We start from the raw sequence: 27,334 nt of genomic DNA, 5'->3' as shown, positions 1-27,334 counted from the left end.
CCGCGCCAATGTGTCTTTCCACTTGGACACCTGTAGTATGGCACTGTTCTATCGGAATAAACCTCCCTCAATAACGTCAAATCTCGACAGGACAAGAACAGTGTAATACTATATGATACACATGTAGAAAGTTGCTGTTCCATCCGTATAAATTTCCCTTCAGAACGCAAATCTTCGGCATTGGCGCGACTGTGTCAATTTGTTTTGACACACCTGTAGTATGGCACTGTTCTATCCGCATAAACCTCCCTCAATAACGTCAAATCTCGACAAGAAAATAACAGTGTCATTCTATATGATACACATGTAGAAAGTCGCTGTTCCATCCGTATAAACCTCCCTTCAGAACGCAAATCTTCGGCATTGGTGCGACTGTGTCAATTTGTTTTGACACACCTGTAGAATGGCACTGTTCTATCCGCATAAACCTCCCTCAACAACGTCAAATCTAGACAGGACAAGAACAGTGTAATACTATATGGTGCACATGTAGAAAGTCGCTGTTCCATCCGTATAAATTTCCCTTCAGAACGCAAATCTTAGGCATTGGCGCGACTGTGTCAATTTGTTTTGACACAGCTGTAGTATGGCACTGTTCTATCCGAATAAAACTCCCTTAATACGTCAAATCTCGACAGGACAAGAACAGTGTAATACTATTTGATACACATGTAGAAAGTCGCTGTTCCATCCGTATAAATCTCCCTTCAGAACGCGAATCTTAAGCAGTGGGGCAACTGTGTCAGTTTGTTTTGACACACCTGTAGTATGGCACTGTTCTATCGGAATAAATCTCTCTCAATAACGTAAAATCTCAACAGGACAAGAACAGTGTCATTCTATATGATACACATGTGAATAGTCTCTGTTTCATCCGTACAAACAGGTACCGGGTACAGATACAGATACCGGTACAGGTACAGATACAACGGAAATCTTCGGCATTTGCGCAACTGTGTCAATTTGTTTAGACACACCTGTAGCATGGCACTGTTCTATCCGAATAATGACGTAACATCTCAACAGGACAAGAACAGTGTCATTCTATATGATACACATGTAGAAAGTTTCTGTTTCATCCGTATAAACCTCCCTTCAGAACGCAAATGTTCGATTCGCACAACTCTGTCAAATATTTGATACACCTGTATATGTAACTGTTTTATTTGAATAAACCTCCCTCAAAAACGTAAAATCCCGACAGGACAAGAACAGTTTCATTCTATATGATACACATGTAGAAAGTCTCTGTTTGATCCATACAAACCTCTCTTAAGAACGCATATCTTCGGCATTGGCACAACTGTGTCAATTTTTTTGACACACCTGTAGTATGGCACATTTGTATCTGATACACTTCCCTTAGTAACATAAAATCTCGACAGGACAAGAACTGTGCTAATCTTTATTGTAGAAAGTCTCTGTTCCATCCGTATAAACTTGCCTTGATAGCCGGGAAAGCTTCGACATTGGCACAGACTGTCCCTTTTTTTTTACACACCTGTAGTATGGCACTGTTCTATCCGTATTCCGTATTTATAAACCTCCCTCATAACGAAAAGCCTCTACATTGTAGTATGATATGTAAAAACAACCTCAAGAGTACAGTAATCCATTAAATGTGTTAAAGTGACTGCCATATCACCGACTTAGGTGATAGTGCAACAACACTACACTATTGGTATGGTTGACCCGGAAGCAGTTGATCCTTGTCCTATAACCCGGTAACGGAAAACCCCATGCAGTGCGTAACTCGTCTCGAATACAATAGCGAAACGCACCGCTAAAACGCTGAAAATTGGTCAACTTTCAGGCGTAATTACATGACTTCTAACTGCGGTCCAGCTTTCAAAAATAGTTCCTCGTGATTTATTAACCCCTTCCAAGAACGGGGAACCATTTTTTAGGCTGATATAACGCATCGCGGCTTTACTATACCGTTTTTTCCCGGACATACCGTAAGAACTCATCCAAGCTTAGTACACCGCCGGAAAAAATTAAATGACAGCTACCAAAATGGCGACTAATCGGGAAAAGGTCAGAGGTCATTAACCTGATACAGCAACAAAAATATATCGCCGCTTAACGCTTTAGTTTAATCCCTTGGTTACTACGGGCGATGGTGACTTATGTCTCACGAACATAGAACATACATTATGTGTTCAGTATATAACATGCATTGGCATAATACCGGTAGTAAGACTTATACCGGTAGATTAAAGATACTGGAACTTAAAGAGATCTACACATGCAACAATAGTTATTTCTGAGCTTTGCACACTTTAGACATCTAGGTGTCCAATACATCATTTACAAAGCATAGATAACAATGCATTCGAACACAACAAGGCCAAAAGTTTTCAGTATCTTTTTCGGGGTAGGCAGCTCGTCGTGGGACGAACACACTGTCACATTTATTGCCAAATTTATAGATCATAATTACACATTCTCACGGCACAAGACGAACATGATTCAACAACAATCTTGAATTTCTGTTGGTGACCTACAACTCATGTAAAAGTGTGAAAAACCGTTGCATGATAGCCCGGATCTACGACTGAATGGGCAAAATTGAACGTACGCAGCCATTTTCCCGCCATTTTTATATCTACGCTAGCAGTGAAGCGTTTGTGACGGACAGAAGTTAAATGAAAATTCTTGACAGTATACGTCCGTTTTCTCATGACATTTTGTATGCTCATGCAGGTTTATGTTTTATGCATTTACTGACAGAAAAGGAAGGAACATCAGAGGATGTATAAAATGGACATAGCGGCAGTTAATTGTGCCGTGTTTCTTCCTACCGGTATTTTTTACCCCCTCCCAACCACGCGCCCGTTCGACGTATAATTCCGCGGCGTGTTACAATTACAATATTACGCTTTTAGCACGACAAGAATGGCAGAAAAGTTACACAGAAGAAGTGGCAAGGGTAACCTATAACAGTAACATGTAACTGGAGAAAATGATGCGTTGACAATTTGTCAAATCAGTATGGCTAGAGAAATCGTCGTAAACGTACCGGTATTATGATAATAGATGTTAACATTGCCAGCTATGAAGGTAAAAAAAGAAGAACTTTATTGCGCGACAACTTAACGTAAAATGTATGTCATTCTTCATGGGGATTATAAACTCAAGTTAAGTACTATTGTAAGAAACTAACATCTAAGCTAAGCTAAGCTAACAGTATAGGCAATCTAGTTTAAGGTATAACGTTACATGACCCAGATAGCAGCCCTAAGGCTGAATTGATAGGCACATTTACATTTACAATTGCAATAAAATACATATTGTCATCATTAAAACAGGCATTCTACCGACTAACACCATTAAGCAATCTAAAAACTATTCACACAGAGTCATCGTTTAGCAGGGAAACCATATAGTTAATCGGGCTTCTCTTGAAACGAGTAGTGTTCGCTTTCAGAGTCTGGAGCCTGTTACTAGACCGAGTCTCTCTACCTGAGATCTCCCCACGGCATGGTGGGAGCCATATTGGATATATCCATAATACCATATTGGATATATCTGTCTTGGCATGGGGTACAACGTAGCACTGTATCGGGCTTACATATGATAAAACGAGTCAAGACTTATTGATGATGAGGGAGGCCGTGACAACAGTGCAAAAACAAAGGCAAACTCAGTTTGGGCTTAATCCCCTTAAATACCCATGCTTGATTGAGTGATCATTTTGTCAACAACAATTCTGAGGGCTATTGCCCATGATTCAACTAAAAGGCAGTAAAGAGGGATAGACTATACATAATTGAAGATCACGGATCACCCCATACAGACCCTCATGTTTATACACCAGGTGAGGTAACGGGTTGTATTGCCGGACTTCCCCCACCAAAGACCGCACTACGTCATGTTGCTATTTGTGCCAATGACGCAATGTTTGCATAGCGGTGACTACATTTTTTATCAGGATTTCGGAAAGATGACTGTCATATTTTTCTGGAGGGTAGAGGGGGCAATGCCCCGTGGTGAAAGCGTTAGACAAGGGACACCTGTACTCATCACAGTTTATCAACTCATCGCTCACATAAATCTAGACCTTTACACCTGTACCACCTATTGTATTGTACTGTTTTTGTAATAATTAACCAAATAGTGTACTGCCAATATAAAGGTTGGCGGAAACAAATGTTCGTACTTCCTTCTTCAGATTGGCACGACGAACAGGCGAGTCTAATCAAGTTCTTGGTCTAATTATGTTTTGGTGTATGATAGAGCTCTTGTTATTGTCACGGTGTGGGGCGTGCAGGTATCGCACCCTTTATTTTTGTGTTTGATAATATCCGTTTGTATGTATGTGTTTAATTGTGCAGAGAGAGAGAGAGAGATCGTTTGTGTGTGTGCGTGGGGGGGGGGGGGGGGTGAGCTGAGAAAAGGGAGGGAGAGGTCATTTACATGAAGTCACCAGCCAAGTTTTGTGTGGTTGAGCCTACAAAATGAACAGGAGAAAGAAAGAGATAAGGGGTAGCAGTCGTCACAGTATGCGACATCGTACAAAGGCTGACTTCACATTGACGTGCTGAAGTCAACCGCGACGACACCATGGCCAATATCCCTTTATTGTGCACCTTTGCAGATTGGCACCTGCGGTTTGAATAACGGTTTTTCAGTCGAGCTTGCAGCAGCACGTTCCCATTATGAACTTCGAACCGCTAATGGAGATCCCAATAAAACAAACAAACAAACAAACAAACAAAATTCACTGCCTGATAGACATGTAATTTTTTAACGGTTCTTGCTGGGAAGTCAATGTGCAGATGTTTGCACATTGACTCGCCAAATCCGTGGTGTGTTTTGGCACACAGTTAGATTAGCCAAAGAGGATCGTAGGCGTCACTCAACCGTAATGGAAATTCGCCTTTCCCAAGGGCACAACGTCGGGGCAAGGTGGGTATCGAACTCGGGACCTCTAGATCCCGAGCCTAATGCTGTACCAGTTACGTCACACCAACGCCACTAGACATGTAAATAGAGTCAAGAAATTGCTCTGTTTTGGGGGAAACATTGGATGGTATTTTAGTTATCCTACGCTACGGTGCAATGTGCTGAACTTGAAGTACCATTTTTTTTTTTTTCATCACGAATGTCTGGGGTCCTCGTGGTTTACGTTTGGGTGGAAGATATGCATACAGAGTCCCGACAGAATGAAATTGGGAGTGTATTGTTCTAATCTAAATCTTTCATTTCAGGAGGCGTGCAGATGCTCTCAAGATGATTGGCAAATTTGATGCTGCAATTGGTTTATTCTTTCTACTCTGCTGCCATACATGTAGTGGTGAGTACACATTTATGTATCAATGATAACAGAGAATCAGCCACAATTTTATGTTCGAAGTCGTAAATTAGTTACCTATTCAGGCCAAAGAAATGTCCGACTTAGCATGTTATCCTCCTGCTACATCACCCTTGGCAGTCAGACGGTAGGTATGTGAACGTGGATTTCGTCTTCATTGCTCAATGTATTTTGAAACGAGACTGTTGTAAATGAATCAAGTAACGAAAAGTAGTAAATGGACGATTTTTGTTGAAAAGTCCGAAAACTGAAATCATTTTATGTGTCATCATAGCTAACAATGTATTGTAATCATCTGTAATCCCCCCCCCCCACCAGCTTCCGGATGTTTGCACCACCTCACCGGAAAACGAGGCTACATATCAAGTTTCACTGACGTGACGTCATACCCCTGTGAGTGGGACATCACTACTGACGTGGGCAGGATAATACTGGTAACTAAAGCTTGGTTCAATCTGTGTTTAATTTCATAAGAAGTGGACGTTTACGGTAATATATTCTTGACGTTGCTTTTGTTTTTTGGTAGGACTCGTAAATATGTTTATGTGCCCGTTGTAAAGAAAATATGAATAAAATATCAAAGCCATATCATAGGTTCTAAGACCACAGATAGCGTTTGTGTTCAAAAGAAGATTTCGAATTACAACTATTGGTGTCATTGCTCTGTAAAATGCCAATGCATAGATAAGCACTGGTAATGCATAGATAAGCACTGGTATTAAATATCATTGTCCATCTCAGCTCAATTTCGATACCATGGGTTTCCGCCGAGGTACAGACAGCTGTACTTCTGACGTTTTGACGTTCTACGACGGAGGTTCTACAAACAGCGAGGTCCTCGACAGCTTTTGTGGAGACCAGCCTCGTAAGTATTCCCTTTTACTGTCACTAGTTTAACTACTAATATTTGTCTTCCTTTCCACACAAATAAGTTCAAAGACCTGGACCAGACAGCTATCACCATGGCTACTGGTTAGCTAGCAGACATCCTTTGTTACATGTGGTGTTACATTATGTAGCAAGTGGTAGGACAGAGCGTAAGGGCTGGTCACCGTATGTAAGAACACGCGTGACTCTAAGAAGAATACAAAAAGCAGTAGTTTGGTAAGCTAGACCATTATCCATTATCATTTGGATGCAAATGCTACCTTTCGTTTTACACGTTTTGTGTTACTTTTCTCTATTCAGTACCTGACTTAGGACATTTACACTTATCCACGGCTAGTACCGGCAACAAGCTATACGCTGTTTTAACACGTCGTCTAGCTTCACGGACCCAGTTCAGCCTCGCATTTACCACAAGGGAAGTGGGTGAGTTGAAGCTACATCTGGCATATCAAACATAAGTACAAAAAAACTCGAGTCATAACTACCTCCGCGGATATTTCACAACCGAAATAAATATATGTGGTAAACTTATTGTGAACAACCAGCAACACAGTAAATAATTAAACCTTATGCCTTTCTGTTCTTTTCTGCAGAGGATGAGCCGGTGTTTGATGAAGATACGTTCGTCCCGCAAACAGAAAAGACATTTAGCAATCGTTCAGTCTCGGTAAAAACACCATTTAAAGCAGTGTGTGTTTCGTCTCACTATACAAGATATAGGCAATATAGAGTGGCCAAGTAGCAATCAAAAATGAGTTTTGCGTTTCCGACAATGGTACTAACTTTCAGTCAGCTGCAATCGTTAAAATCATATTTTATTGAATTTGGCCAAAACTACTTTTTACTTCAGCTTCTTTGTATTTTTTTCTTTTATACATTGTTAAGATTAATGACGAAAGGATTAAGCTGTTATTGTGAAGATTACAACATTTGATTCTGTACTTATTGCTTTATGATGAAATCGATAGAATGCTGTTTGATAGTGCATGGCTTTTTCCTATTTATCATCAGAATCAGCTGATTGTCCTAAATCATATTATAATGTAATGCCTCTGTTGTATTCAGAATTTTGTTCAGCTGGAGATTTTTGACTGGCCCTTCACCAACGTTAGAGGAATCTATCCGTACGCCTACACAACTGACAAGAGAAGCCCGATTACGTTTGGCTGTGAGTAGTTCACTTTTCTTGTTACTAACCACCATTTCGCTTGTTAGCTCATCCTATCTATACCTATAAAATGATGAAATGTATCAATTGCACAAAATGCTGCCGGAACAGTAGTGTATACTAGTAGTTGTAAGACATTTGATTCAGAAGTTAGTGTTTCATCACATTCTAATATAACATCATCGCCGTACGTTCTAAGTGGACCTAACGGTTATTTTTTTCCACCAGATACCTTCGAGTTCTACCTTGCTATCCAAGAAGGAGTCCTTGATTTTGAATTAACGCCAGACACCGAGCTAAGCTGTGACCCAATCAATAATAGCACCATGGCAGGGGGCGAGCTGTATATGCGAAAAATTGGGTAATTTATATCTATCTATCTATTTATTTATTTCTCTCTCTCTCTGTCTATCTGAACTCGGCACAACAAATTTGGAATATTAATTTCAGCTGACCATATCTCCGTTTTCACTGTATTGAATGTCATTAGAAAACTTATCCAAAGATATCCAAATTATTATGATTGCAATTTCATTGAACGAACATGTACACCAGACCTGCTTACGTAAGGGGTTCAAAAATATAGGTGTTCTAGCTGTTGTTTTGAAAGCATCCCATCCTGAGACTGTACTCCTGCACCCTGGAGATGCTCAGTGCACCATAGTGTAATCCTGCAGGGTGGCTTTTGGTCCCATATTAAAGAGGTAAGACTGAATGGAGAACACTCGCACACTCACTCCGGCGAGCTCGCTCGAAGTTTTACATAGCTGGTAAATCTCGTGTCCCTATATCTCGCCACATTGCATTTTGAGGTTGCCAGGGATGATGACGAACCTTGTTTTTTTCTTTCTTATGGCGGCTATACCGCAGAACATATCCACTTGACGACTGGCCATGGATCCCCTTCTACATGTACGACTACCCATGGGAGAGAAATATTGCCGTCGTAAAGTACACGTATTACAATGTCAAGGTATATTTCTTCTTCTTACATGTAAATAGTAAACTTTTCTCTACACAAGTCGATTATGTTGATGATAAGACGTTTACGGTGCTCTGTATTTGCCCTTTATGAATAGGTTGCTTACAATGACATAAATTTTCGCAAAGCTGATTTTTTTCTCTCCCATGAAGGAAATATATTATATTACCCACACAAAATTTTCAATGTGAAAAAATTAGTGTAATCATCCATTTACGTTATTTTAGCTAAAACAATAATATAGTTCTTATTAATTCTTTCCATAAACTGTATTTATCCATCTGTCTTTCGCTATATCTCGTACGTTAATAAAATGCTTCCTAACGCCAAGACACAAGTCAAGCTTGTAGAAAAGAATTCGTTTTGTTTTGTTTTGTTCTAACAAAGATTTACTCATGCATGTCCAGGTAGGACGGTTAGTATGGAACACTGACATGAATAAAATCAGCTGTACAACTAATGGCGAGGAGTTTAGGACTGAAGTCATTGTGACAGGTAAGTGAAGCGTGTTTGGTTGTGTGCGTGCGTGTGAGTGTGTGTGTGCGTGCGTGTGTGTGTGTGTATGTGCGTGTGTGCGTGCACATGTTTGTGTATGTGTGTGTATGTGTGTGGGCGTGTGGGCGTGTGTGTGTGTGCGTGTGTGTGTGTGCGTGCGTGTATTTGCGTGCGTGCGTGCGAAGTCCTGGGGTACCATCCCTCCACTTTTACCCCTGATTGGATCATCCGGGGATTATATATCTGAGATATGAAGAAAAAGTGTTATGTTGGTGTGAGAGTATATGACTGTAAATGTATATGTCTAATTCTATTATTACTTCGTCTTCCCCCCACCCCCACCAATAAATAGCGTGCTTGTGTGTGATATGAAATATTGGTACTTGCCTGTTCCCATACCAATCATAATTAAACAGTAAACACTGACATGCGACGAGGATGATGATGATGAAGGGACCTAGACGAGTAGGTACACATTAATAGTAGATTTTATCATTAGGTAAATAAGTAGACCTGTGATTTCCTGACGGGACAGTTATCTATCAAAACCATTTCTCCCTTATTTAGCCTGCCCCATCGGCCGGTTCGGGCGGTTCTGTGCGGAGCGTTGTCGGTGTTACAACGGAGCAATGTGTCACAGTTTCAACGGTGCGTGCAGGTGCGCCCCTGGCTGGACAGGAAAGAACTGCAACACAGGTGAGGAGCAGCCAAACGCAAAGACCTCAAACCTTCATCAAACCTTCATCGTTTTCTCCATTGCGATTTGCTTTCATATGGGGTTAGACAACAGAGGAATATAACTTCCCACCTGTTGGGAGATTCCCAATTCTTAAAGGAGATAAGAATCCCAGCTCCCACTCAAAAAATATAAGTATTTAGATAAAGGGTCGTTTTTGAAGAGCGCGTGGTAGCCCTTCGACTGATAAAACACTTATATGTCTCGGCTACATCGTATCTCTGCCCTTTTTTCTCCCACATGATGTAATACTATCATTTTGTGCAACCTTACAATAACAACAATTGTTCTCCCTATTTATAGAATACCCAGAAGTACTCATCAGTACTTCTACCAGTGACCTGTCAGACTTGCGATACGGACAGGAACTGCAGCTCACCTGCACAGCCTACAGTTTTGAAGTGACCAACATCACGTGGTTCTCTCAGGATGGGAACAAAACTCTGTTGAATGTAACGAACAGCAGCAAGTGCGTCATCTTACGTCTTTTTTAAACTAATCACAATCCTTTTGTTTTAATCTTGTAAGTGAACAGAAAAATGTCGCATTTTCATCACTTGAAAGAATAGATGATAAAGAACGTAGATGATGGCCATAGTTATTTTTCCGGATGTCTGATTCTTCTGTCCCTTCTTTCCTGCCAGCTCTTCTGTTCTACACGTCAACTCCCTGGTGCCTGCGTATGAAGGTCTGTGGACCTGTGAGGCTCTCAGCATGAGTGGAGATGAATATTACGACACAGTGAATATAACAATAGCAGGTGCTGTCACTTTTACTTTATATTGTCAACTTTTTAGATGTATCCTGTGTAATAATGTATATGAAATTGCCATCATACTTGTATTGCGAGAGCCAATAATAATGAGACACTGTGTTGAAACATTTCAGGTTGCCAAGATAACTTTTACGGCGAGCGATGTGACCAGGTCTGTAACTGTACCGGACAGGCTACGTGTGACCGGCTTCTGGGGTGTGCAGGACCAGGTCAGTCTTTTTAACAGTACATTACTTACATAGAATTGCGTCTTTATACATAAAATCACCTCAATCCGAACGAAAACCTTTTAAAGCAATAGCAATAAACAACAAGTTCTGTGTTTTTCAATTAACGTTTGCAGTCATGCACAATATACCAACCCCAGTGGTATCATTAATCATAAAATATATTTCTGGTGTCGCAGTTTTGATGGGAACTGCATCACGAAACGCCATACATACAGAGTGCATTAAGTACATTAGTACAGAGTGTATTAATTTGTTAACTACCTACGATGTAAAAAGGCTGACCTCCTGTTGCAGTCTCTGAATACACTGCAGGATCCCAGACGACACTACTGGCCGTCAGTCTGGCCGCAGCCGGACTGACTCTCCTCCTGCTCGGCGCCATCTTCCTGCTCCACAGACACAAGAAGAGGCAGCGGGTGGGAAACATCGACGATCCAGAAGTCTTTCAACTGGAACAGAATTTAAAGGTTCGTTTCGATGACAAACATACTCTTGCTTTGGACCAACCATTTGATAAAAAGCAATTAGACAAATTTACATCCCTAAAGAGTATGGTATTTTCATCTTTATTTGATAGGTTCTAATATTTTCCTTCCTTCCTTCATTCCTCCCTTCCTTCCTTCCTTCTTTCATTCATTCATTCATTCAAACAAAATGATACAATATTTTTAACCGTTACGCTCACTGCCTGAAATCTAAATATTACGTTTCAGACTATTGAAGTCAGTAAATCACAATACATCACCATTTCATTTTCAGGCCGTGATGCCACTTGCAGAAAGTTCCTTATCAAGTAGTATCGACATCGAGTTACTGAAAGAAAGGGAGATCGACAGGGATAGGCTGCAGGTCCAACAGCTCCTGGGAGAGGGCGCTTTTGGTCACGTAGTCAAGGCAACGCTCGCACACCCTGATAGAGATAATGAAGTGGTCGCCGTCAAGAAGTTAAAAGGTAGTCTTCTGCCATTCCTTCTGTTATTCCTTACGTTTACCTTCACGGATTGTTTTCTCTCCGTTTCTTCTTCTTAAATGATTGATTGATTGATTTTATTTTGCACTTTAAAAAATGATACATACAGAAAATTATAGAATACAACAGAACGTGCAAGGGGGGAGAAAAAAGCCATGTGGCTTATACAAACTCTCCCCCCGTCAAAATATACAAATCATGATACAATTAAATGGTCATGAAGATTATACATCGAACAATAATAAACCAAGTGAAAATAATATAACTCAGTGATCATACACAACGTTACAATTAATCTTAACATCAAAAACTGAAATAAGACAAAACTAAACATGATCAACAGATCATAAAGAAATTAGTCAAAATCATACAATTAATCATGCTAGCAAAACAAAATGAAAGCAAATACAGATAACCAAGACAATGGGTGCAAAGACTGCAAACAAACAGGTTAAAGGAGCACCAAATACACGGTATAATACTAAATGATAATTGAGCATAACATGATCAAAAACAAGGAAAAAAAAACAAATCAGGAGTAAATAGTTGGCTTCTCTATAAGGTTGTTTTTCATACGTTTCTTGAAAATGGAAAGCGACTGACAATTTCGTAGGGAAAGACTTAGAGTGTTCCATATGGATGGGCCTCTAAACATTATAGTAAATTGTGTTAGGTTCGATTTTGTTTTGATAGGTCTAAGACTGTTTTGCTGCCTTGTACTGTGATTGTGAATATCTGCGTTGTACTTAAAAATGTCTTTATATAGGACTGGTAAGAAAGAATTATTGTGAATAACTTTATGGACGAAAATGGCTGACTGCAATTTGTTTATGTCGTATAGTGTCAAAATCTTCAGATTGTGAAAAAAAGTTGCTGAGTTTGCTATAAAAGAGGCGTTTGATGCAATTCTAACAAAACGTTTTTGTAGTAGGTGCAGTGGTTTTAATGAGGTAGTGTAAGTACTAGCCCAGATTATATTGCAGTATGTTAAGTAGGGGTATATCAAGCTGTAGTAAAGAGTCATAAATATTTTACGAGATAGGCAGTTTGCGACTTTTCTTATGATACCAATATTCTTAGCAATTTTCTTACAAATGATGTCTATGTGAAACTTCCACGTGAGTTTTTCATCTATAACGACTCCTAAAAACCGTGCGTTGCTTACCTGTTTAATGGGTTTATTATCTATGTGTAACTTTGCCATTTCTTTACTGTATTTCTTATTTCTTCCTGTGAAAATGATGAAATTTGTTTTGTCTATATTTAGGGATAATTTATTTGACTTAAACCACTTGAATGAAAACAAAACGAACAAAATGAATATGGCTAATTACCTGGACTAGACGGTTGTCACCGTGGTTACTGGTAAAGTAGCAGATATCCTGTGATGTTCGATTACATGTTGTAACTAGCAAACTACAACTGGTTGATATATGTATAAATATGATATATAGGTATTGAGTAAGAATGTGATATATAGGTATTGAGTAAGAATGTGATATATAGGTATTGAGTAAGAATAAATAACGATGTAAGGTTAACATTACATATTTGTTTGCAAATACCAGCTGTCTAGTTAGAAAAAAATCCTATTTCAGACAGTGGCTCATAAATAAAACTTTAATATACTTGTTCTGGTTCAATGAGACAGGCACAGGTGTCCAGACATGTCGAGCTCTCGAGCTAAATGTAGTATAGTCATCATCATGAACATTTTTCCCTATAGGTCCGCTCGAATTGGTGCTGGAATATGCCGAACACGGGAGTCTCCTGCACCTGCTGTGGACGTTACGTGCGGAGTCCAAACTCAACAGGACCGTTCTGGTCAACAAACGGCACATCTTCGAGAACATGATGGTGGAAGTGTGCTCCGGTCTGGAGCATCTGGCAAGCAGGAGGGTGAGAAACCATTAACAACATTTTTTGAAGCTAAGTACCATAAATAAAGATCATAGCCCAGTCACGGAATGTGATCTGTATTTATTCTTATATCGTAATGGCCGTCCCAAATCACAAACACAGGCTAAAGTTAATCTGTAAATGGTTGTTGGTTGTGAATTCAATCCTTCATAGGGCAGACAATCCGTTGCCCTTGTTTGCGAAGTCCAACGGCATTCAAACTTTACAATGTGTTTACAATGAATCATTCATGATTTGGGCTACTCAGGACGCACAGCCAAGGCTTTCAAGCTAGGCTGTGGATATTACAAAGGCCGCCTTATATGATTACTGACAGAAACTATATAAATAACATTAAGGCTTTCACGTGTACAAAATAACAAAGGTTTTTTTTTTGTTCTGGGCCTCAGTGTCAACAATAAGATTTCGGCCATCTTCTTGCTCAAGGAAACTGTAAAATCAATCTCAACAAAAAAGCTCCGATTTTTTGTACCCAGCTTGTTCACCGAGACATCGCAGCCCGTAACATCCTGATCTGTGGGAAGGGAACCGCCAAGATCGCGGACTTCGGGCTGGCCCGGGACATGTACGCTGTGGGGTACCATCGGCAGGACAGGGTAGGTCGGACATATCATCTCATCTGTCCCTCAGGCTAACTATTTGACCGTTGGACCACTACAGATGCTATGGCAACCATTTTTTTTCACCCTCCCATCTTTTTCGTTGGCCACCTCTCTCTCTTCCTCCCTAGCCCTGGACGGTTCCTTGCTTGATAGTTTTGACTAGTCCTGGTCGAATGAAGTCTTGGTATTACTCATCTGCCGAACCTGCAATCTTGTAAGAAATACATATGTTTACTAATATAGAAATCTTTTAAAGCATACAATCGAAAAATGGCAGAAAAATTTCGTTAGCTGTCTAAGAAAAATAAAATACTGATCACCACTCCCGTCCGTTTATTATCTAGAACAGCGAACTCCTGCCTCTGAAGTGGATGGCGCCGGAGGGCCTGAAGAATGAGGCTTTGTTCACAGACAAGAGCGACGTGTGAGTAAATCTTTGCTGCAGATAGTTTGTATTTTTGCCCTTTTTTCCACGCAACATAAGAGAGTGGACCTAACCGGCAGCTGCAATAATCCGTGCCCCCATCCTCGTGATACTTAAGCAGAACTTGTTACATGAAGAAGTAAAAGAAAATGACAAGACAGGCAGCATCAAACCTCTGCTATATTGTACCATTCTCCTTTTAAAACAGTGACAGGTGACTTTTACTTCCCAGGTGGTCTTTCGGGGTCCTGTTGTGGGAGGTGGCGCAGCTGGGCCGCACGCCGTACCCTGGGATGGAAGGTGCAGACAGACTGTACGATGCTCTGCAAAACCACTTCAGACTCCCCAGACCCCAGCTGTGTACAGAGGAAAGGTACGTCTGGAGTTTGTTCACTGGAGAAAAAAAGGACAAATTTTTAAAAGTCTGTACTCATCATTCATTGGCTTACAAGATCCAATGAAGTCTCTTTAACCTCCTTGCACTATGACGATCGAGAGCTATCCACCACTCAAGAGCTACGAGGGGGGTTCAATAAGTTCTTGGCCTCACCAAGAAATAACAAGCACAACTCAGATTTTCAGGCACAACTTCATAGTATGAAGTCTTTTATCAATATCCTCCAAATTTCAAATCATTGGAGTCATTACTTTCCAGGCATTCGTTTTTCCTAAATTAGAAAGTAAGTGGCGAGAAAAAAGTTGTGTGAATTGTGATCAGACATGTGTGGGTCTAGTTTCCCATGCCATAAATTAACAAAAGACGTTGTCAAAATGTTTGATAATGATTCTCTTCCTATTTCAAGCAAAAAGAATTGGGTTTCTAACTTCCAGCAGCGCAAATTGACCCACACACTCAGGTCAGGTCAATTGTCCACGTTTTTTTCCTTCTCCCTCACCTAACGTTACTGGGTGTCGCCTGCAAAGTAATGATCACACTAATTTGAATTTTGGTACATATTTATATAAGACTTTATACTTGACATCTATGCTTCGAAATCTGAGCTGTGCTTATTTTTTCTCGGTAAAGTCGGGGACTTATTGATAACCCCACGTACATGTATAAAGTCTTATATAAATGTGTACCAAAATTCAAATTATTGTGATCATCATGTTGCAGGCGACACCCAGTAACGTTAGGTAAGGGATAACGAAAAAAAAAAGGTGGACAATTGATCTGCAACCTGAGGTGTGAGGTCAAATTGTCTGATCACACTTCACCCTTCTTTTTCTCCCCACTTACCTTCTAATTTAGAAAAAACGAATGCCTGGAAAGTAATGACTCCAATGATTTGTAATTTGGAGGATATTGATAAAAGACTTCATACTATGAAGTTGTGCCTGAAAATCTGAGTTGTGCTTGTTATTTCTTGGTGAGGCCAAGAACTTATTGAACCCCCCTCGTATCTACTACTTAAAAAAGTACGAACATAGCAAGTCCAAAATTCGAGATGTCATGGTCAAAACCGGAAGCCCCGCTGCAGTACTGTATCAAGCTGCTAGGGTGCCAAAATCTGATCATTTCAAGATCTCACCAAGACTTCCCTACATATTGAATATCAATACAATCCACCCAAACCCTCTCTAGTTCCGCTGTCCATCCACAAACATACACGCATACAAACGCAAAAACAGAAAATAGCATTGGCGGAGATTACTATGTGGTGAGATGAACATAAGATTTGCTTCCTCTCACACAGATACCAGCTGATGCTGCAGTGCTGGAAGTTTAACGAGAAGAACAGACCTGGCGCCACGGCTATCAGAGAACAGCTGGAGGTGGATCCCAATGTGAGATACCCTATGCGCTTATTGTATAATTCAAGTTTTTTTTTTTTAATTTCATTCACAACATAATTATGCACCGATGAAACGACAGACAAGTCGTTGAAACGCCTATAAAAGACTAAAAGATAGCTGTGATCAATTAATCTACTAACCCGAATACGCTTAAACGAATATAACAGAATTGCTTTGTGTGTGAGCTAAATGTAGCTATCATCGGTTTTGTCATATGAGATATACCAAACCAGATGTAATGATCCTTGGGTTGCGGGGTATAAAACATCTTTGTTATATTCTTTTGTCTTTTCTAAAGGGATTTTTCTGCTTTAATGCACCAATGGCAGTGATGCAGTCAGGGGCACAAGTCACTTCGGTGTGATACCCCATATGGCGTCAGGACAAGGTCTGGTGACGTCATTCTGGATAAATCCTGTACTATAATGGTCCATCTAAATGACGCGAACATGCTGAATCAATTGATCTTTACCATTTTTGTGTTATTGTATTTTCTCTTGAAATTGCAGAACCCACAAATTTTAGAAAAGGTGGGGCATTTCGTCTCCCTCTGCTTCCAAAAAAGAAGTCAAACCCAACCTGTTTAGAAATAGCCAACACTAGTATTACAGTAGAATATTGTTCATTGCTGTCCATTGTCACTTGTATATCTTCTATGTTTATACCATGTACTTGCAATTAGCCCTCGGGCAAGAACTTGCAACTAAACTTCTATTATTATGATAGCTTCAAACTTGATTTTGCAATATTTGTTGTATGATATGACGCGTGTAAGGTAAATTCTTATTACATTAACTGTTCATATGTGATGTTTTTATGTCTGTAAAACTTATCTCCACGTCGAGGTATATAGCTAGGAGATGTGTTGCGGAGCTACTTTTAAGCATTTGCCCTCATTTTGTTTTATGCAACCTTAAGAATAAATGTCTGTAAGGATCAAACTATGACAAGCATGAAAACAGATTTAACAACACAACAAAGACATTGCAGACACAAGGACATAAAATATCTGTAATATGTACAGGAGAACAATACCCTTTGGCAAGTACATGAAATCTCTGCTTACCAACTGGTTTGTAATGTTACCTAATTATAAACGCTTGATGACAAAATGTCTGTGCTCCGGACAGCTTTCAAATACTCTGGACAGCGCTCAACAAACACGTGATGACAATTACTTTCTACGTACTAAATAACCTTGATAATGTACATAGCTTAGTAACTATGCGACACTGATTTTAGATCGAAGTTTGTTACGTTGCTTTTTATAACAAATACTACACTTGTTAGGTCGGTAACCCAGGCCGCCTCAGTGTCTAAAATCCTCGCTTTGCATTGTTTGTACAACCTACGTCAAGCTGCCAAGCTATAGTATTGGGCAGTAACCAGTGCTAGCCCTTTATAATAGTCTAGTTGGGTAGCCATGACCGTGTGTCTTTATATAACCTAATAAATCAAATAAAAAAAGAGCGACTCAATGCTATGACTCATTCATTGACAAGTAACTTCTTGTCACTTAGGTCTTGTAAAATCCTTGCTCTTGTATCTTAAGTTTCCACTAACGTCTTTTGAGATGTCTCAAGACTGGTTACAATATGAATAAACACTAAATAAAACTAAATCACAGAAAGTAAATCCGTGAAGTCATGACTTCTTGACAAAGACGACTATTTCGTTGTAAATTTACACAGCACGTCATCACACATCACAATACCACTAATAACAAACACTGCCATAATCATCAGTCGAGGTGCTTACGCACGATGGGGTTTTACCGCCCCTTACGGGTGACATACTCTTTCGTTAGATGAGTACATGACTAGTCTCCAAGCAGATCCTACGATGGCATAGGATAGCACCAAACTGGCCAAGGAGTGTAGTCAGCCAAGAGGTATACATTTGCCATGTAGGTAGCCAAACACACTCCTAGGCCGGCTTCACTCCTCTGCTAGCTTTTGATACTATCTTATGCTACCGCAGGATCTACTTGCAGATTATACAAGACAAGGACGAGACAGGTCTCCGGGTGAATGATGGAAATCACCATGTTGCTGATACGAGAAGAGGGCTCTCCAGGCCTCCATTCGGATGATTTGTGGGTTTACAAACACTGTTATTACAGATGCTTTGTGAGTTAAATTTTCACAGTCGGCAAGCTGGAGAAACCATTGTCCCCAACGCCCAACTTGGACGTGACGACATTATACTTCAAGTTGGCCGAAGCGAAGCCGTCAGCTGCAGAGGCGGAGTATGGCGGCGGCTCGTCCCCGGATGGTCCGCTGCTCGGCTGTCCTCCTCCCGGGCTGCTGACTGCCGCTGGGGTCACGGCTGGCTTCGCAGCTACCTTCCCCGCGAGTTTGACCCCGATGACGGCCAGGGTGGCGACACAGACGGTGCCCAAGATGCCGCCAAGGGCAAGGACAACTGGAGACGGTTCATCGTCTGTAGGAATGTTCAAATAAAACAGTTGATCAGCACATATGAGACAAAACGTGGAATGGTCTTATTAACTTCGATGATACCAACGAGGGAAAGCAACTTGCAACTTTGTGATGAATTCAGATAAACAAACAAATAAAAAATGATGGGCAATTTTCCTACATTATGAAGTACACGATAGGACGTGCATATATTTTGGCTTGTCAGTATGTTAATGACAAGACTTGCAACCTGTCACATGGCTCACTGACAAACAGCAAGAAGTACACTCAGGCAATGTCTTGTATTAATTTCTAAAAAACTTCATGTCTTTTGCTACACCTCTACGTTTATCCCATTTGAAATACGTATACGAAACGACATAGTAGTGCAACAAAAAAATAAACCTCTGCAAGGTGGACATAACTAGTTACATGTATGTCTTTTGGGGAGCAGTTCAAGCGTTGTTGAAAGCAAACATTAATATTATCAAAAGAACGGGACATACCATCGTCCTCGCCTTCCTGTAGAATAGGTCCCGACGAAATGGTGACTGTCGTGTCCTCGGCCGCCCTCCGCTCTCTCCCCGCCGCCTGCTCGGGCTGGACGGACGGAAGCCAGCGCCGGCCGCTGTGGGTCGCACAGGTCTGCGGTAGGTAAAATAAAAATATAATTCATCAATGAAGAAGGATGTGAATGATCAATGATCTTTTAATCAATGAGACATCCCGACCATTTTTTCCCAACTGATTCCGAATCCGTCATGTTGACATAATTATGGGGCCCTAAGGTTTAGGTGTAAGCATCAAGCTTGCAATGGAAATGTGGAGTACAAGAAGCCTTCACCAGCAAAAAAAATAGGGAAATTAGCCTGGCCTGCAGGGGAGTCAGTCCACGCTTAGGTTTATGAGTAAGACTCCGACTGTGCGGTCGACCAACTCCTCTGGTAGCGAAACTATTTTTCCTGTAATAGCTAGCGAAGTCAGTCTCGTAGAATCTAGCTAGAGTACAGATACTGACCGGCGCGCAGGCTCCAGGGTTGACCTGGTCACACACGCTGATGGTGCAGTGCAGGTACACGCGGGGGTGGCTGGCGAACCGGAACATCTGCACACGGAATCGGGCCTGTTTCGACTGGGCGTTCTCTATGATGTAGATGGTTCCGTCCTCAGTGTTCGGACACCTGAATGGAACAAAATTTTTATAATAATAAAGGGATGGATACCAAAGACCTCATCTGGAGTTTGTTTTGCTTTTATATACTTTTGACTGTGGTGGCCAGGACAATGCGATCGTGTCTCGAATTAACAACAGGACTACGCAATGGCCGTCTTCTCGGGTTTAACAAGAATGCAGAGACAGCAAAGGCCTGCGAAATGATATCGAGTAGCCTGCAACTACGTTACAAGCAGGACTACACGCTACAAAATAAATAAAATCGTGATTGTGCGATCGCGTGGCGTAATCGGTAGCCCTTTGGGCTCTTGGGATCGAAACCTGCCATGTCACCGATCTTGTGCCCTTGGGAAAGGCACTTAACACGACTTTCCTCACTTCACTCAGGTCTAAAACACGCTTACCCGTCTGTAGTTATGGGGTACTGTGTCGGGTCCTCCGCGTTGTTGGTCGGGGTAGCCCAACAGTTCCTGAGCCTGAGGACCAGCTCGGAGTGACTCACGCCCTGCAGGTTCAGCCCCACGTACAGGTTATCCTCCAGCGTGATGGACGGGGTTGTGGAGTACGCAGTGCCGAAGGTGGGACCCTGGAACAGCCCCATGGTCACTCGGAACTCCCCGCTACCCTCCACCGTGAACGTCTCTGTGCTGGAAGGTTTGTATTCGTCAAAACCATGCAAGTCAGACCTAGGTCACATTTCCAAACCGGGGCCCGGACGGGCAGCTTTCGGGAACAAAAAGTTTGATATAAAAGACACGAAGCTGCACAAGACATAAAGAGAATAGTCGTGGCCATTATTTGAGTACATCTTTCCGTATACATTTCTATTCTTCATTTCCACAAACAGCCCGGTCGGGCCCCGGTTTGGAAATATGACGTCAGCCTTAGATATGGCCTTGGTGCCATCCTATTTGAGTTACCTCTGCCATCCCATAATTGTTTGTATGGAAGCAAGTATGGGAGCCAATGTAAATTAACAAGGATTGCATCCGGGAAATTTCTTACGTCACGACAGGGTTGATGCCGCCCGTCGGACAGACGCTCAGGTCCACCGGGTAGCGACACGTGACGTTTAAAGCCAGCAGCTTAAACGGTTTAACCTACAACATGGCGGATGACTTACGTCACAGTCACGTGACTCTAAACACACCAAACTAGACTTACGTCACGACCGGGTTGATGCCGCCCGTCAGGCTGACGCTGAGATCCACCGGGTAGCGACACGTGACGTTCACGGTCAGCAGCTTGCCTCGCCAGACGTCCACACCGGAAGGGATCTTGCTGTTGATGGTGTTGGAAAAGACGAAGTGGTCTCCGTCTTGCTGCAAAGGTGGGTGTTGCAGCAAATTCAATTTAGTGTTATGGCAAAGAAAAAAAACTCATGAAGGCAAATTTGCTAGCTTTGGTCCGGTCCCGAAGTTCGCTAACAAGGCTGGATTTCAGGCTAGCTAATGTTTTACATGAGACAGTCACAAATAGCAGACCTGACCCCTTGGCAGAGACTTATAATACAATAAGTTTATTGCAAAGTCTTGCCCGAAGGCTAATTGCAGGTGACAAAAGAAAAAAAAGATACACTGTTCCCTATGGCAGAGCAAAACACACAGTGTCACACACACCGTACATACATACAAACACACATACACACACGTGAGCACGGATACACACACAAGCCGATCTACCAGCCAAAAACAAGAGTTCACTGTTATGACTAGTGAACATACTTTTAAAGGAGTTCTATTCCTTACTTCTTTCTCCGTACCACAAGCCGACAGACTCGCGATGTTGAAGGTGAAGTAGTTCCCGTCGTTCCTTGCGACACAGGTGGGCTGCCGGAGATGTAGATCCGCCGCAGACCGGATCTGGAATGACGTCAGCGAGCTCTTCTCCATCTTCACGGAAATCGAACCCGAGTTGCAGGTCACTTCAAGGGCGACCGTGGTTCCAACTAGACATAAAACATGGCATGGCAATCAGAAATGGCAGACTTCACTCCTTCTGGTTTGTGATCATCCAGACCCACCGATCAAAATAGCAGCATTAGTAATGTATGTTACATAATGTGTATTATACATAGTCACAGAAATACAAACAAATATACAAGCACGCACACGGGGACATTGTGAGTAAGCACGACTTGAAGATAAATCCGAACTATCTTGAAGCAATCTTGTGTGTGTGTGTGTGTGTGTGTTTGTGTGTGAGTGTGTGTGCTCACTCTCACTCATGGCAGGGCAATGCCGCTCTTTTTGCATGTGTGTGTAAATGCATGCATATGTGTGCGAGTGTATGTGACAACACACACACAATCAAAGGAACAAACGGCAACTCACAAGCGTCCATCCTGCTGTGTAGCTGGTCCCGTACGCCCATGAGCCCCACGATGTCGGTGTAGGAGCTGACGGCGTAGCGGTAGGAACTGTTGGTGGCGATGGTGTTCAGTTCGGTACTGCTGATGCTGGTGCCCACGCCCACCGAGGCCAGGATGAGACCCGCGTTCTTGGCGCTTTGAGCAGGACCGGATACGTAGTCGTCTGTGGAATCAGACATGAATGAGGGATCAGGTACTTTCGTCTACCTTGATGAGTAAAATGTTTCCTTAAGTATGCCAATGTCATCATGTACTTTGATGAGAACATCATGACGGGATCTCCACCATCCGTCCAATATTTAATATTGATTCGATTATCCATCCATCCATCATCCATCCATCCATCATTCAAGCATCCATGCATCCATCCATCCATCCATATCCATCCATCCATCCATGCATCCATGCATCCATCCATCCATCCATATCCATCCATCCATGCATCCATGCATCCATCCATGCATCCATTCCATGCATCCATCCATCCATACCCATCCATCCATGCATCCATCCATCCATCCATCCATATCCATCCATCCATCCATCCATCTAGCACTTTATCTTACCGTCTGTCAATTGATCCATCAATCCATTTATCCATCAATCCACCCATTCATTCATTAATTCCTGCAATGTTTTATTCGTCAACCTATTCATTAATTCATTCAATAATCAGTTCATCACTGCTCGCAATGTGTTTGTCACTCACTCGATGTTGCGTCCGTGATGACCACGAGGACCTTGGGAATGCCGTCCCTCCAGGACAGGTAGTCGGTGAGGTACTTAATGGCGCTACCCGTCTTCCTGTAGCTGGTGGTTCCCCAGGCCGGGATGCTGTTGATAGCCGAGGTCACCTGTGCACGTTGTACAAGATGAACATCAAGGACAAACAATGTGTCTGTGGAGTTTTCTCTTAAACGGTTCAACACTACCTGCTACACTGCCCCCTGTATTCTGACCAACGCAGCAAACTAACCTCCAATGTTGAATGCCTCATACAAAAACGTCTCGCCGTTTCTTTACTGCTCCGGGGTTCACCTGACCATGACCTTGTTATCAATAGTAAACTTTCCAATGCGATAAAATGGCATAGTAACAACTACTAAACGATTCACTTCCAGCTGTGCCTAGTCTTGAATCCTTAGCTTACATATTATGCATATGCTCCAGCTGTAATTGATGTATTTTGAATGTATCTACTTTTATTCTACTGTTATTTGTTCAATTTTGTATTATGTATGTATCAATGTGGTCGCGATATCAGCCTCGCTGCCTATGTGCCCGCATTGTATTGTCTGTTACAATCTGAATAAAGTAAGGCAAAGTACAGTACCTGTGCATTGGTCAGGTGCGTCGGCAGATCAAAGTGGCTGTGCATGACTGACGTGTACTCGATGACGGCTACCCGGGCGGCCGTCTGGCTGACGTTGAGCGCGGCCACGACGCTTTTCAGGAACGTCTTGACGTCGGCGTTGCTGACGGAGGAGCGAGGACGGGCGATCAGGAAGACGAGGTCCACCGCTTGAGTTGTAAACTCTGCGCAGAAGATGTCGGTTATGATACGATAACCGTAAAAATGCGATTTCTGAACCAAATCATACCGGAAGACGGGTACAGTATTTGTCATACTACGAATCTTGTTGTGAGATTCTTATATTGTGGGTCGTATCATAGTTACAAAACAACAGAAAGCATAAAACAAGTAAACATTTGAAACCCAGAAAACTCACCTCTCCATGAACTTTTTATTTATTTGGCCACAAAGCTTCTGTAGTTTCTGAAATACTCTAGGTCCTATTTAAAAAAAAAGCACACCATATATCCATATAAATACCTGGCCACATAGACCAATAAAATCTTATCGTATTGGTCCCGAGTTGGCCACTTTTGACTGTAGTACGTAAAGAGTAGCGCTTACCCACGCACGCACCAGACCCCGTTAGGCGATACCCCGGTTGACAGGAGCAGTAGTGACCGCCCACGATATTAGTGCAGGTCTCGCTACAACCGCCGTTATTGGTACTGCACTCGTTGATGTCTGCAAAGATGATCGTACGAAAGTACATTTTTCATTTCATAAATACCATTTAGACTGAACCTTAAGCATGTGGTAACGGTAACGGTTATTTGGACAAACATTATGTTGACAGCATAGATTAGACGGTAAAAGGATTTGCATTATACAGTATAAATGTAGGTGAATTTTGTGAAGCATAGACTTCATTTTTTCATTAATCTAGCAAAAAAGGTGTCGCAGTGAAATAGCACTCACCCACGCAAGTCCTGGAGCCTGAAAGACGGTAACCAGGCCTACAGGAACAGCTGAAACTCCCTGCAGTGTTGGTGCAGATTTGGTTACAGCCGCCGTTGCTGCTGCTGCACTCGTTGATGTCTACGAAGATGTATACATATATCTCGGTTAATGCACTTAACATAAAAACATATCTGCTTTCTTTGCATAATAATGTAAACGGCATATCCTGACTTCTTGGTGTCTTATTTCATTCATCTTATATACAGTAAGGACAAGGTTTGTTTTGTTTGTTTGTTTGTTTGTTTGTACAGTGAAACCTGTCTAGTGTCTAATATATGTATTTATTACATATTTCTAAAAAAAGAAGTTGGTTTTACCCAAGCATGCCCTTGAGCCTGAGAGTTGATATCCGGTCCTACATCTGCAGTAGAAGCTGCCATGTGTGTTGTAACAAGTGTGACTACAGCCGCCGTTACCACTGCTGCACTCGTTGATGTCTGTCAAAAGAAATTGCATCATAGTTTTACATGGACAAGTCCTATCATCAAGATGAAATCCTTTTAACCAAACTGATAATTGGAATAAATATATGGATACAGAATGACATTGGATACAGTTATCCCATTAAGTAAGTTCACCTGCAATTGTGAGGAAGGTCGCCGGAGGAAATTAATTTTCCACTTCTATCCACATTTAAAAATCCGTCCACAGCTTTTCAAGTTATGTCAATACATGCACAACTTAACAATCCGCAGGACATTAGGCACTCAAGCAGGTGGATAGATTTCTAACTTACGTCGATGAAGGTTAGACATATAAGTAATAAGTTCAAAAGCAGGTACTCTAATACTATCCAAGCAGAGGTAAGGCTCTGTTTGTTTCTTTTTTACGTTTTTTTTTCTGCGTTTTTATCGGTCTTTCTATTTTGTACCGTTTACTTGATATCTCGTTAGGCCGCGAGACATCAATAAAGTGGTATACAAAATAGAAAGCTGTTCGTCTGCTTGGAGAGTTCACACTTACCAGTCTGGCAGCAGGACCCGGTGTATCCCCCTCTACACACACAGCGACTGCCGGATACATAGCCGCTATTGTAGCACCGCCTGTTACAGGCCCGGGTGTCCCTGCTGGAGCCACTACAGCCATGTCCACCGCACTGAGCACTGGCAGCAACGTATCTGATATTTCATTTGGAGCAGGCAAGGCATTATTATCACATACAATTCAATGTACGCTTCCTTGAAATGAAATTAAAGGTACTACTGTAAATGCAGAAACTTTTGCGGTGGTTAATGTTCGCGGTTTTCGCTGTGGCAGCTATACCGCGAACTTCAAAATCCACCGCGAACATTTCCCATGTCAGTAAGAGACTACAGTACATCTAAATGCATTTAGATAAACTACAATAGGTCTGGATGTCGCGACTGCTGAACAAAATCCACATAAGACAGATTAAGAAAAGAAGGAAGCCAAAGTTGACTTTAATCTTTGTATTCCCAACACATACCGACATAGAAATGAAATTCTAATCCATCCAGAGGTTCAAACGTTATACCAATCACAAGTATCCGGAAACACAGACACACCAAAAACAATACCTCCATGATTTTTCATGGAGGTAATAACATTTGGAGTTCTGCTGCAGTAACAGGGTATATACTAGGGAGCCAATGCTGACCTTGACCTTCGTCTTTCCAACACATAACCACATTAGCCTGAGTACTATCCTCCGTACTGACCACTGGCTCACGACTTTCGCTTGCTAACCACGGAGCAAGCGAAAGTCGTGAGCCAGCGGTTACTACGGAGGATGATACTCAGGCTATAACCACATACCAAATGTCATTACAAACCATCCAGAGGCGCTAGAGTTATTCTGACACAAATATCCAGAAGCACAGACACACAAACACACCAAAAACAATACCTTCATTATTTTTAATGAAAATGATAACATTAATGTCAATAATAGAAATACTCTATTTAGTTACATAGAAAGTAGATTCCCTCATTTTAGACAAATGAGTAGCACTGACAAGTTTATATTTCTCATGCGTTTTGACAAACCGACAATAGCGAAACCCATACAGTCCTACATTTTCACCATTACCAAGAAGCGAGAAGAAGCCGAACTTTTGTGTTAGACTAGATATGTGACACCTTTATATGTATATATCCTGACTTGTTGTGACCTGTACTTAGCTCGGTTGGGCAAAACTGTACAATAAAAGTCTTCATTCATTCATTAATAACATTTGATAAGTGTAAAATGCAGCTTTACGCCCTACCTTGTTCTGGACTGGGTCCCGTGCGGCCCGCAGGATCTAGAACAGCTGGACCATGCTGACCAGCCGCTCCACTGGCAGTTGCGGTAGGGACATCGTCTGCGGCGCCGGCGGCGCCATGACTGCGACCCGTCAGGCCACAGAATCAGCGCCAGCAACAGCACAACTAGGATGGTCCTGGTCAGCATTGTAGCATCTGGATACCTGAGCGAAGTACCGAAAGCATCTCTCAAAATCATGATAATGATAATACAATGTAACTTTATTGTGCTACAATTGTACAAGGTACAAAGCATGGCTTCTACTGACACATAACTACAGTTCTATGAGGCTTATCTACTCAATACATGGGTGCATAGTATGGCATAAAAATTGTCTTTTACAATCATTAGAGAGGTTTTTGGCGTCTAGACAATCATTATTTAACATTATTCCTATGTATACAATACAGGCGATGCTACATGTCATAATGTATTTTCACTCACTAAGTCCATTGAGGTATGACTTTTGTCTGACGTTTTAAAGA

General features: G+C 41.7%; 3 protein-coding genes across 5 annotated transcripts in view; 1 reads left to right on the top strand and 2 right to left on the bottom strand.

The window, feature by feature from the left end:
- LOC118425477 (zinc finger protein 41-like) overlaps positions 1-2,040 on the bottom strand; it is a 10,121-nt gene extending 8,081 nt beyond the window's left edge. For all 3 annotated transcript variants that reach the window (XM_035834328.1, XM_035834329.1, XM_035834330.1), the window contains exon 1: positions 1,989-2,040. The gene's annotated coding sequence lies outside the window, so the exon portion shown is untranslated. The remainder of the gene's footprint in view (positions 1-1,988) is intronic.
- Positions 2,041-5,216: 3,176 nt separating this feature from the next.
- LOC118425325 lies at positions 5,217-16,668 on the top strand. Its single transcript, XM_035834133.1, has 21 exons — positions 5,217-5,299; positions 5,636-5,751; positions 6,059-6,182; positions 6,506-6,628; positions 6,799-6,872; positions 7,271-7,373; positions 7,602-7,734; positions 8,244-8,346; positions 8,763-8,850; positions 9,418-9,546; positions 9,890-10,055; positions 10,231-10,346; positions 10,475-10,570; positions 10,886-11,058; positions 11,351-11,543; positions 13,288-13,460; positions 13,958-14,077; positions 14,428-14,507; positions 14,740-14,880; positions 16,205-16,295; positions 16,603-16,668. Exons 1-21 carry the CDS (start codon positions 5,236-5,238, stop codon positions 16,666-16,668), a joined length of 2,472 nt encoding a protein of 823 aa, XP_035690026.1. The 5' UTR covers positions 5,217-5,235.
- A 356-nt stretch (positions 16,669-17,024) lies between these two features.
- Positions 17,025-27,008, bottom strand: LOC118425324. Its single transcript, XM_035834132.1, has 14 exons — positions 26,812-27,008; positions 25,547-25,701; positions 24,901-25,020; positions 24,542-24,661; positions 24,188-24,307; positions 23,603-23,805; positions 22,979-23,123; positions 22,232-22,432; positions 21,647-21,846; positions 21,063-21,220; positions 20,303-20,545; positions 19,743-19,905; positions 19,231-19,369; positions 17,025-18,746 (listed from the first exon to the last, which is right to left on the bottom strand). Exons 1-14 carry the CDS (start codon positions 26,994-26,996, stop codon positions 18,439-18,441), a joined length of 2,460 nt encoding a protein of 819 aa, XP_035690025.1. The 5' UTR covers positions 26,997-27,008; the 3' UTR covers positions 17,025-18,438.
- Positions 27,009-27,334: the final 326 nt, after the last annotated feature.

Source organism: Branchiostoma floridae, chromosome 11 (assembly GCF_000003815.2).
Source record: "Branchiostoma floridae strain S238N-H82 chromosome 11, Bfl_VNyyK, whole genome shotgun sequence".
Taxonomy (NCBI): domain Eukaryota; kingdom Metazoa; phylum Chordata; class Leptocardii; order Amphioxiformes; family Branchiostomatidae; genus Branchiostoma; species Branchiostoma floridae.
This window is presented reverse-complemented; position numbering and strand designations above follow the sequence as displayed.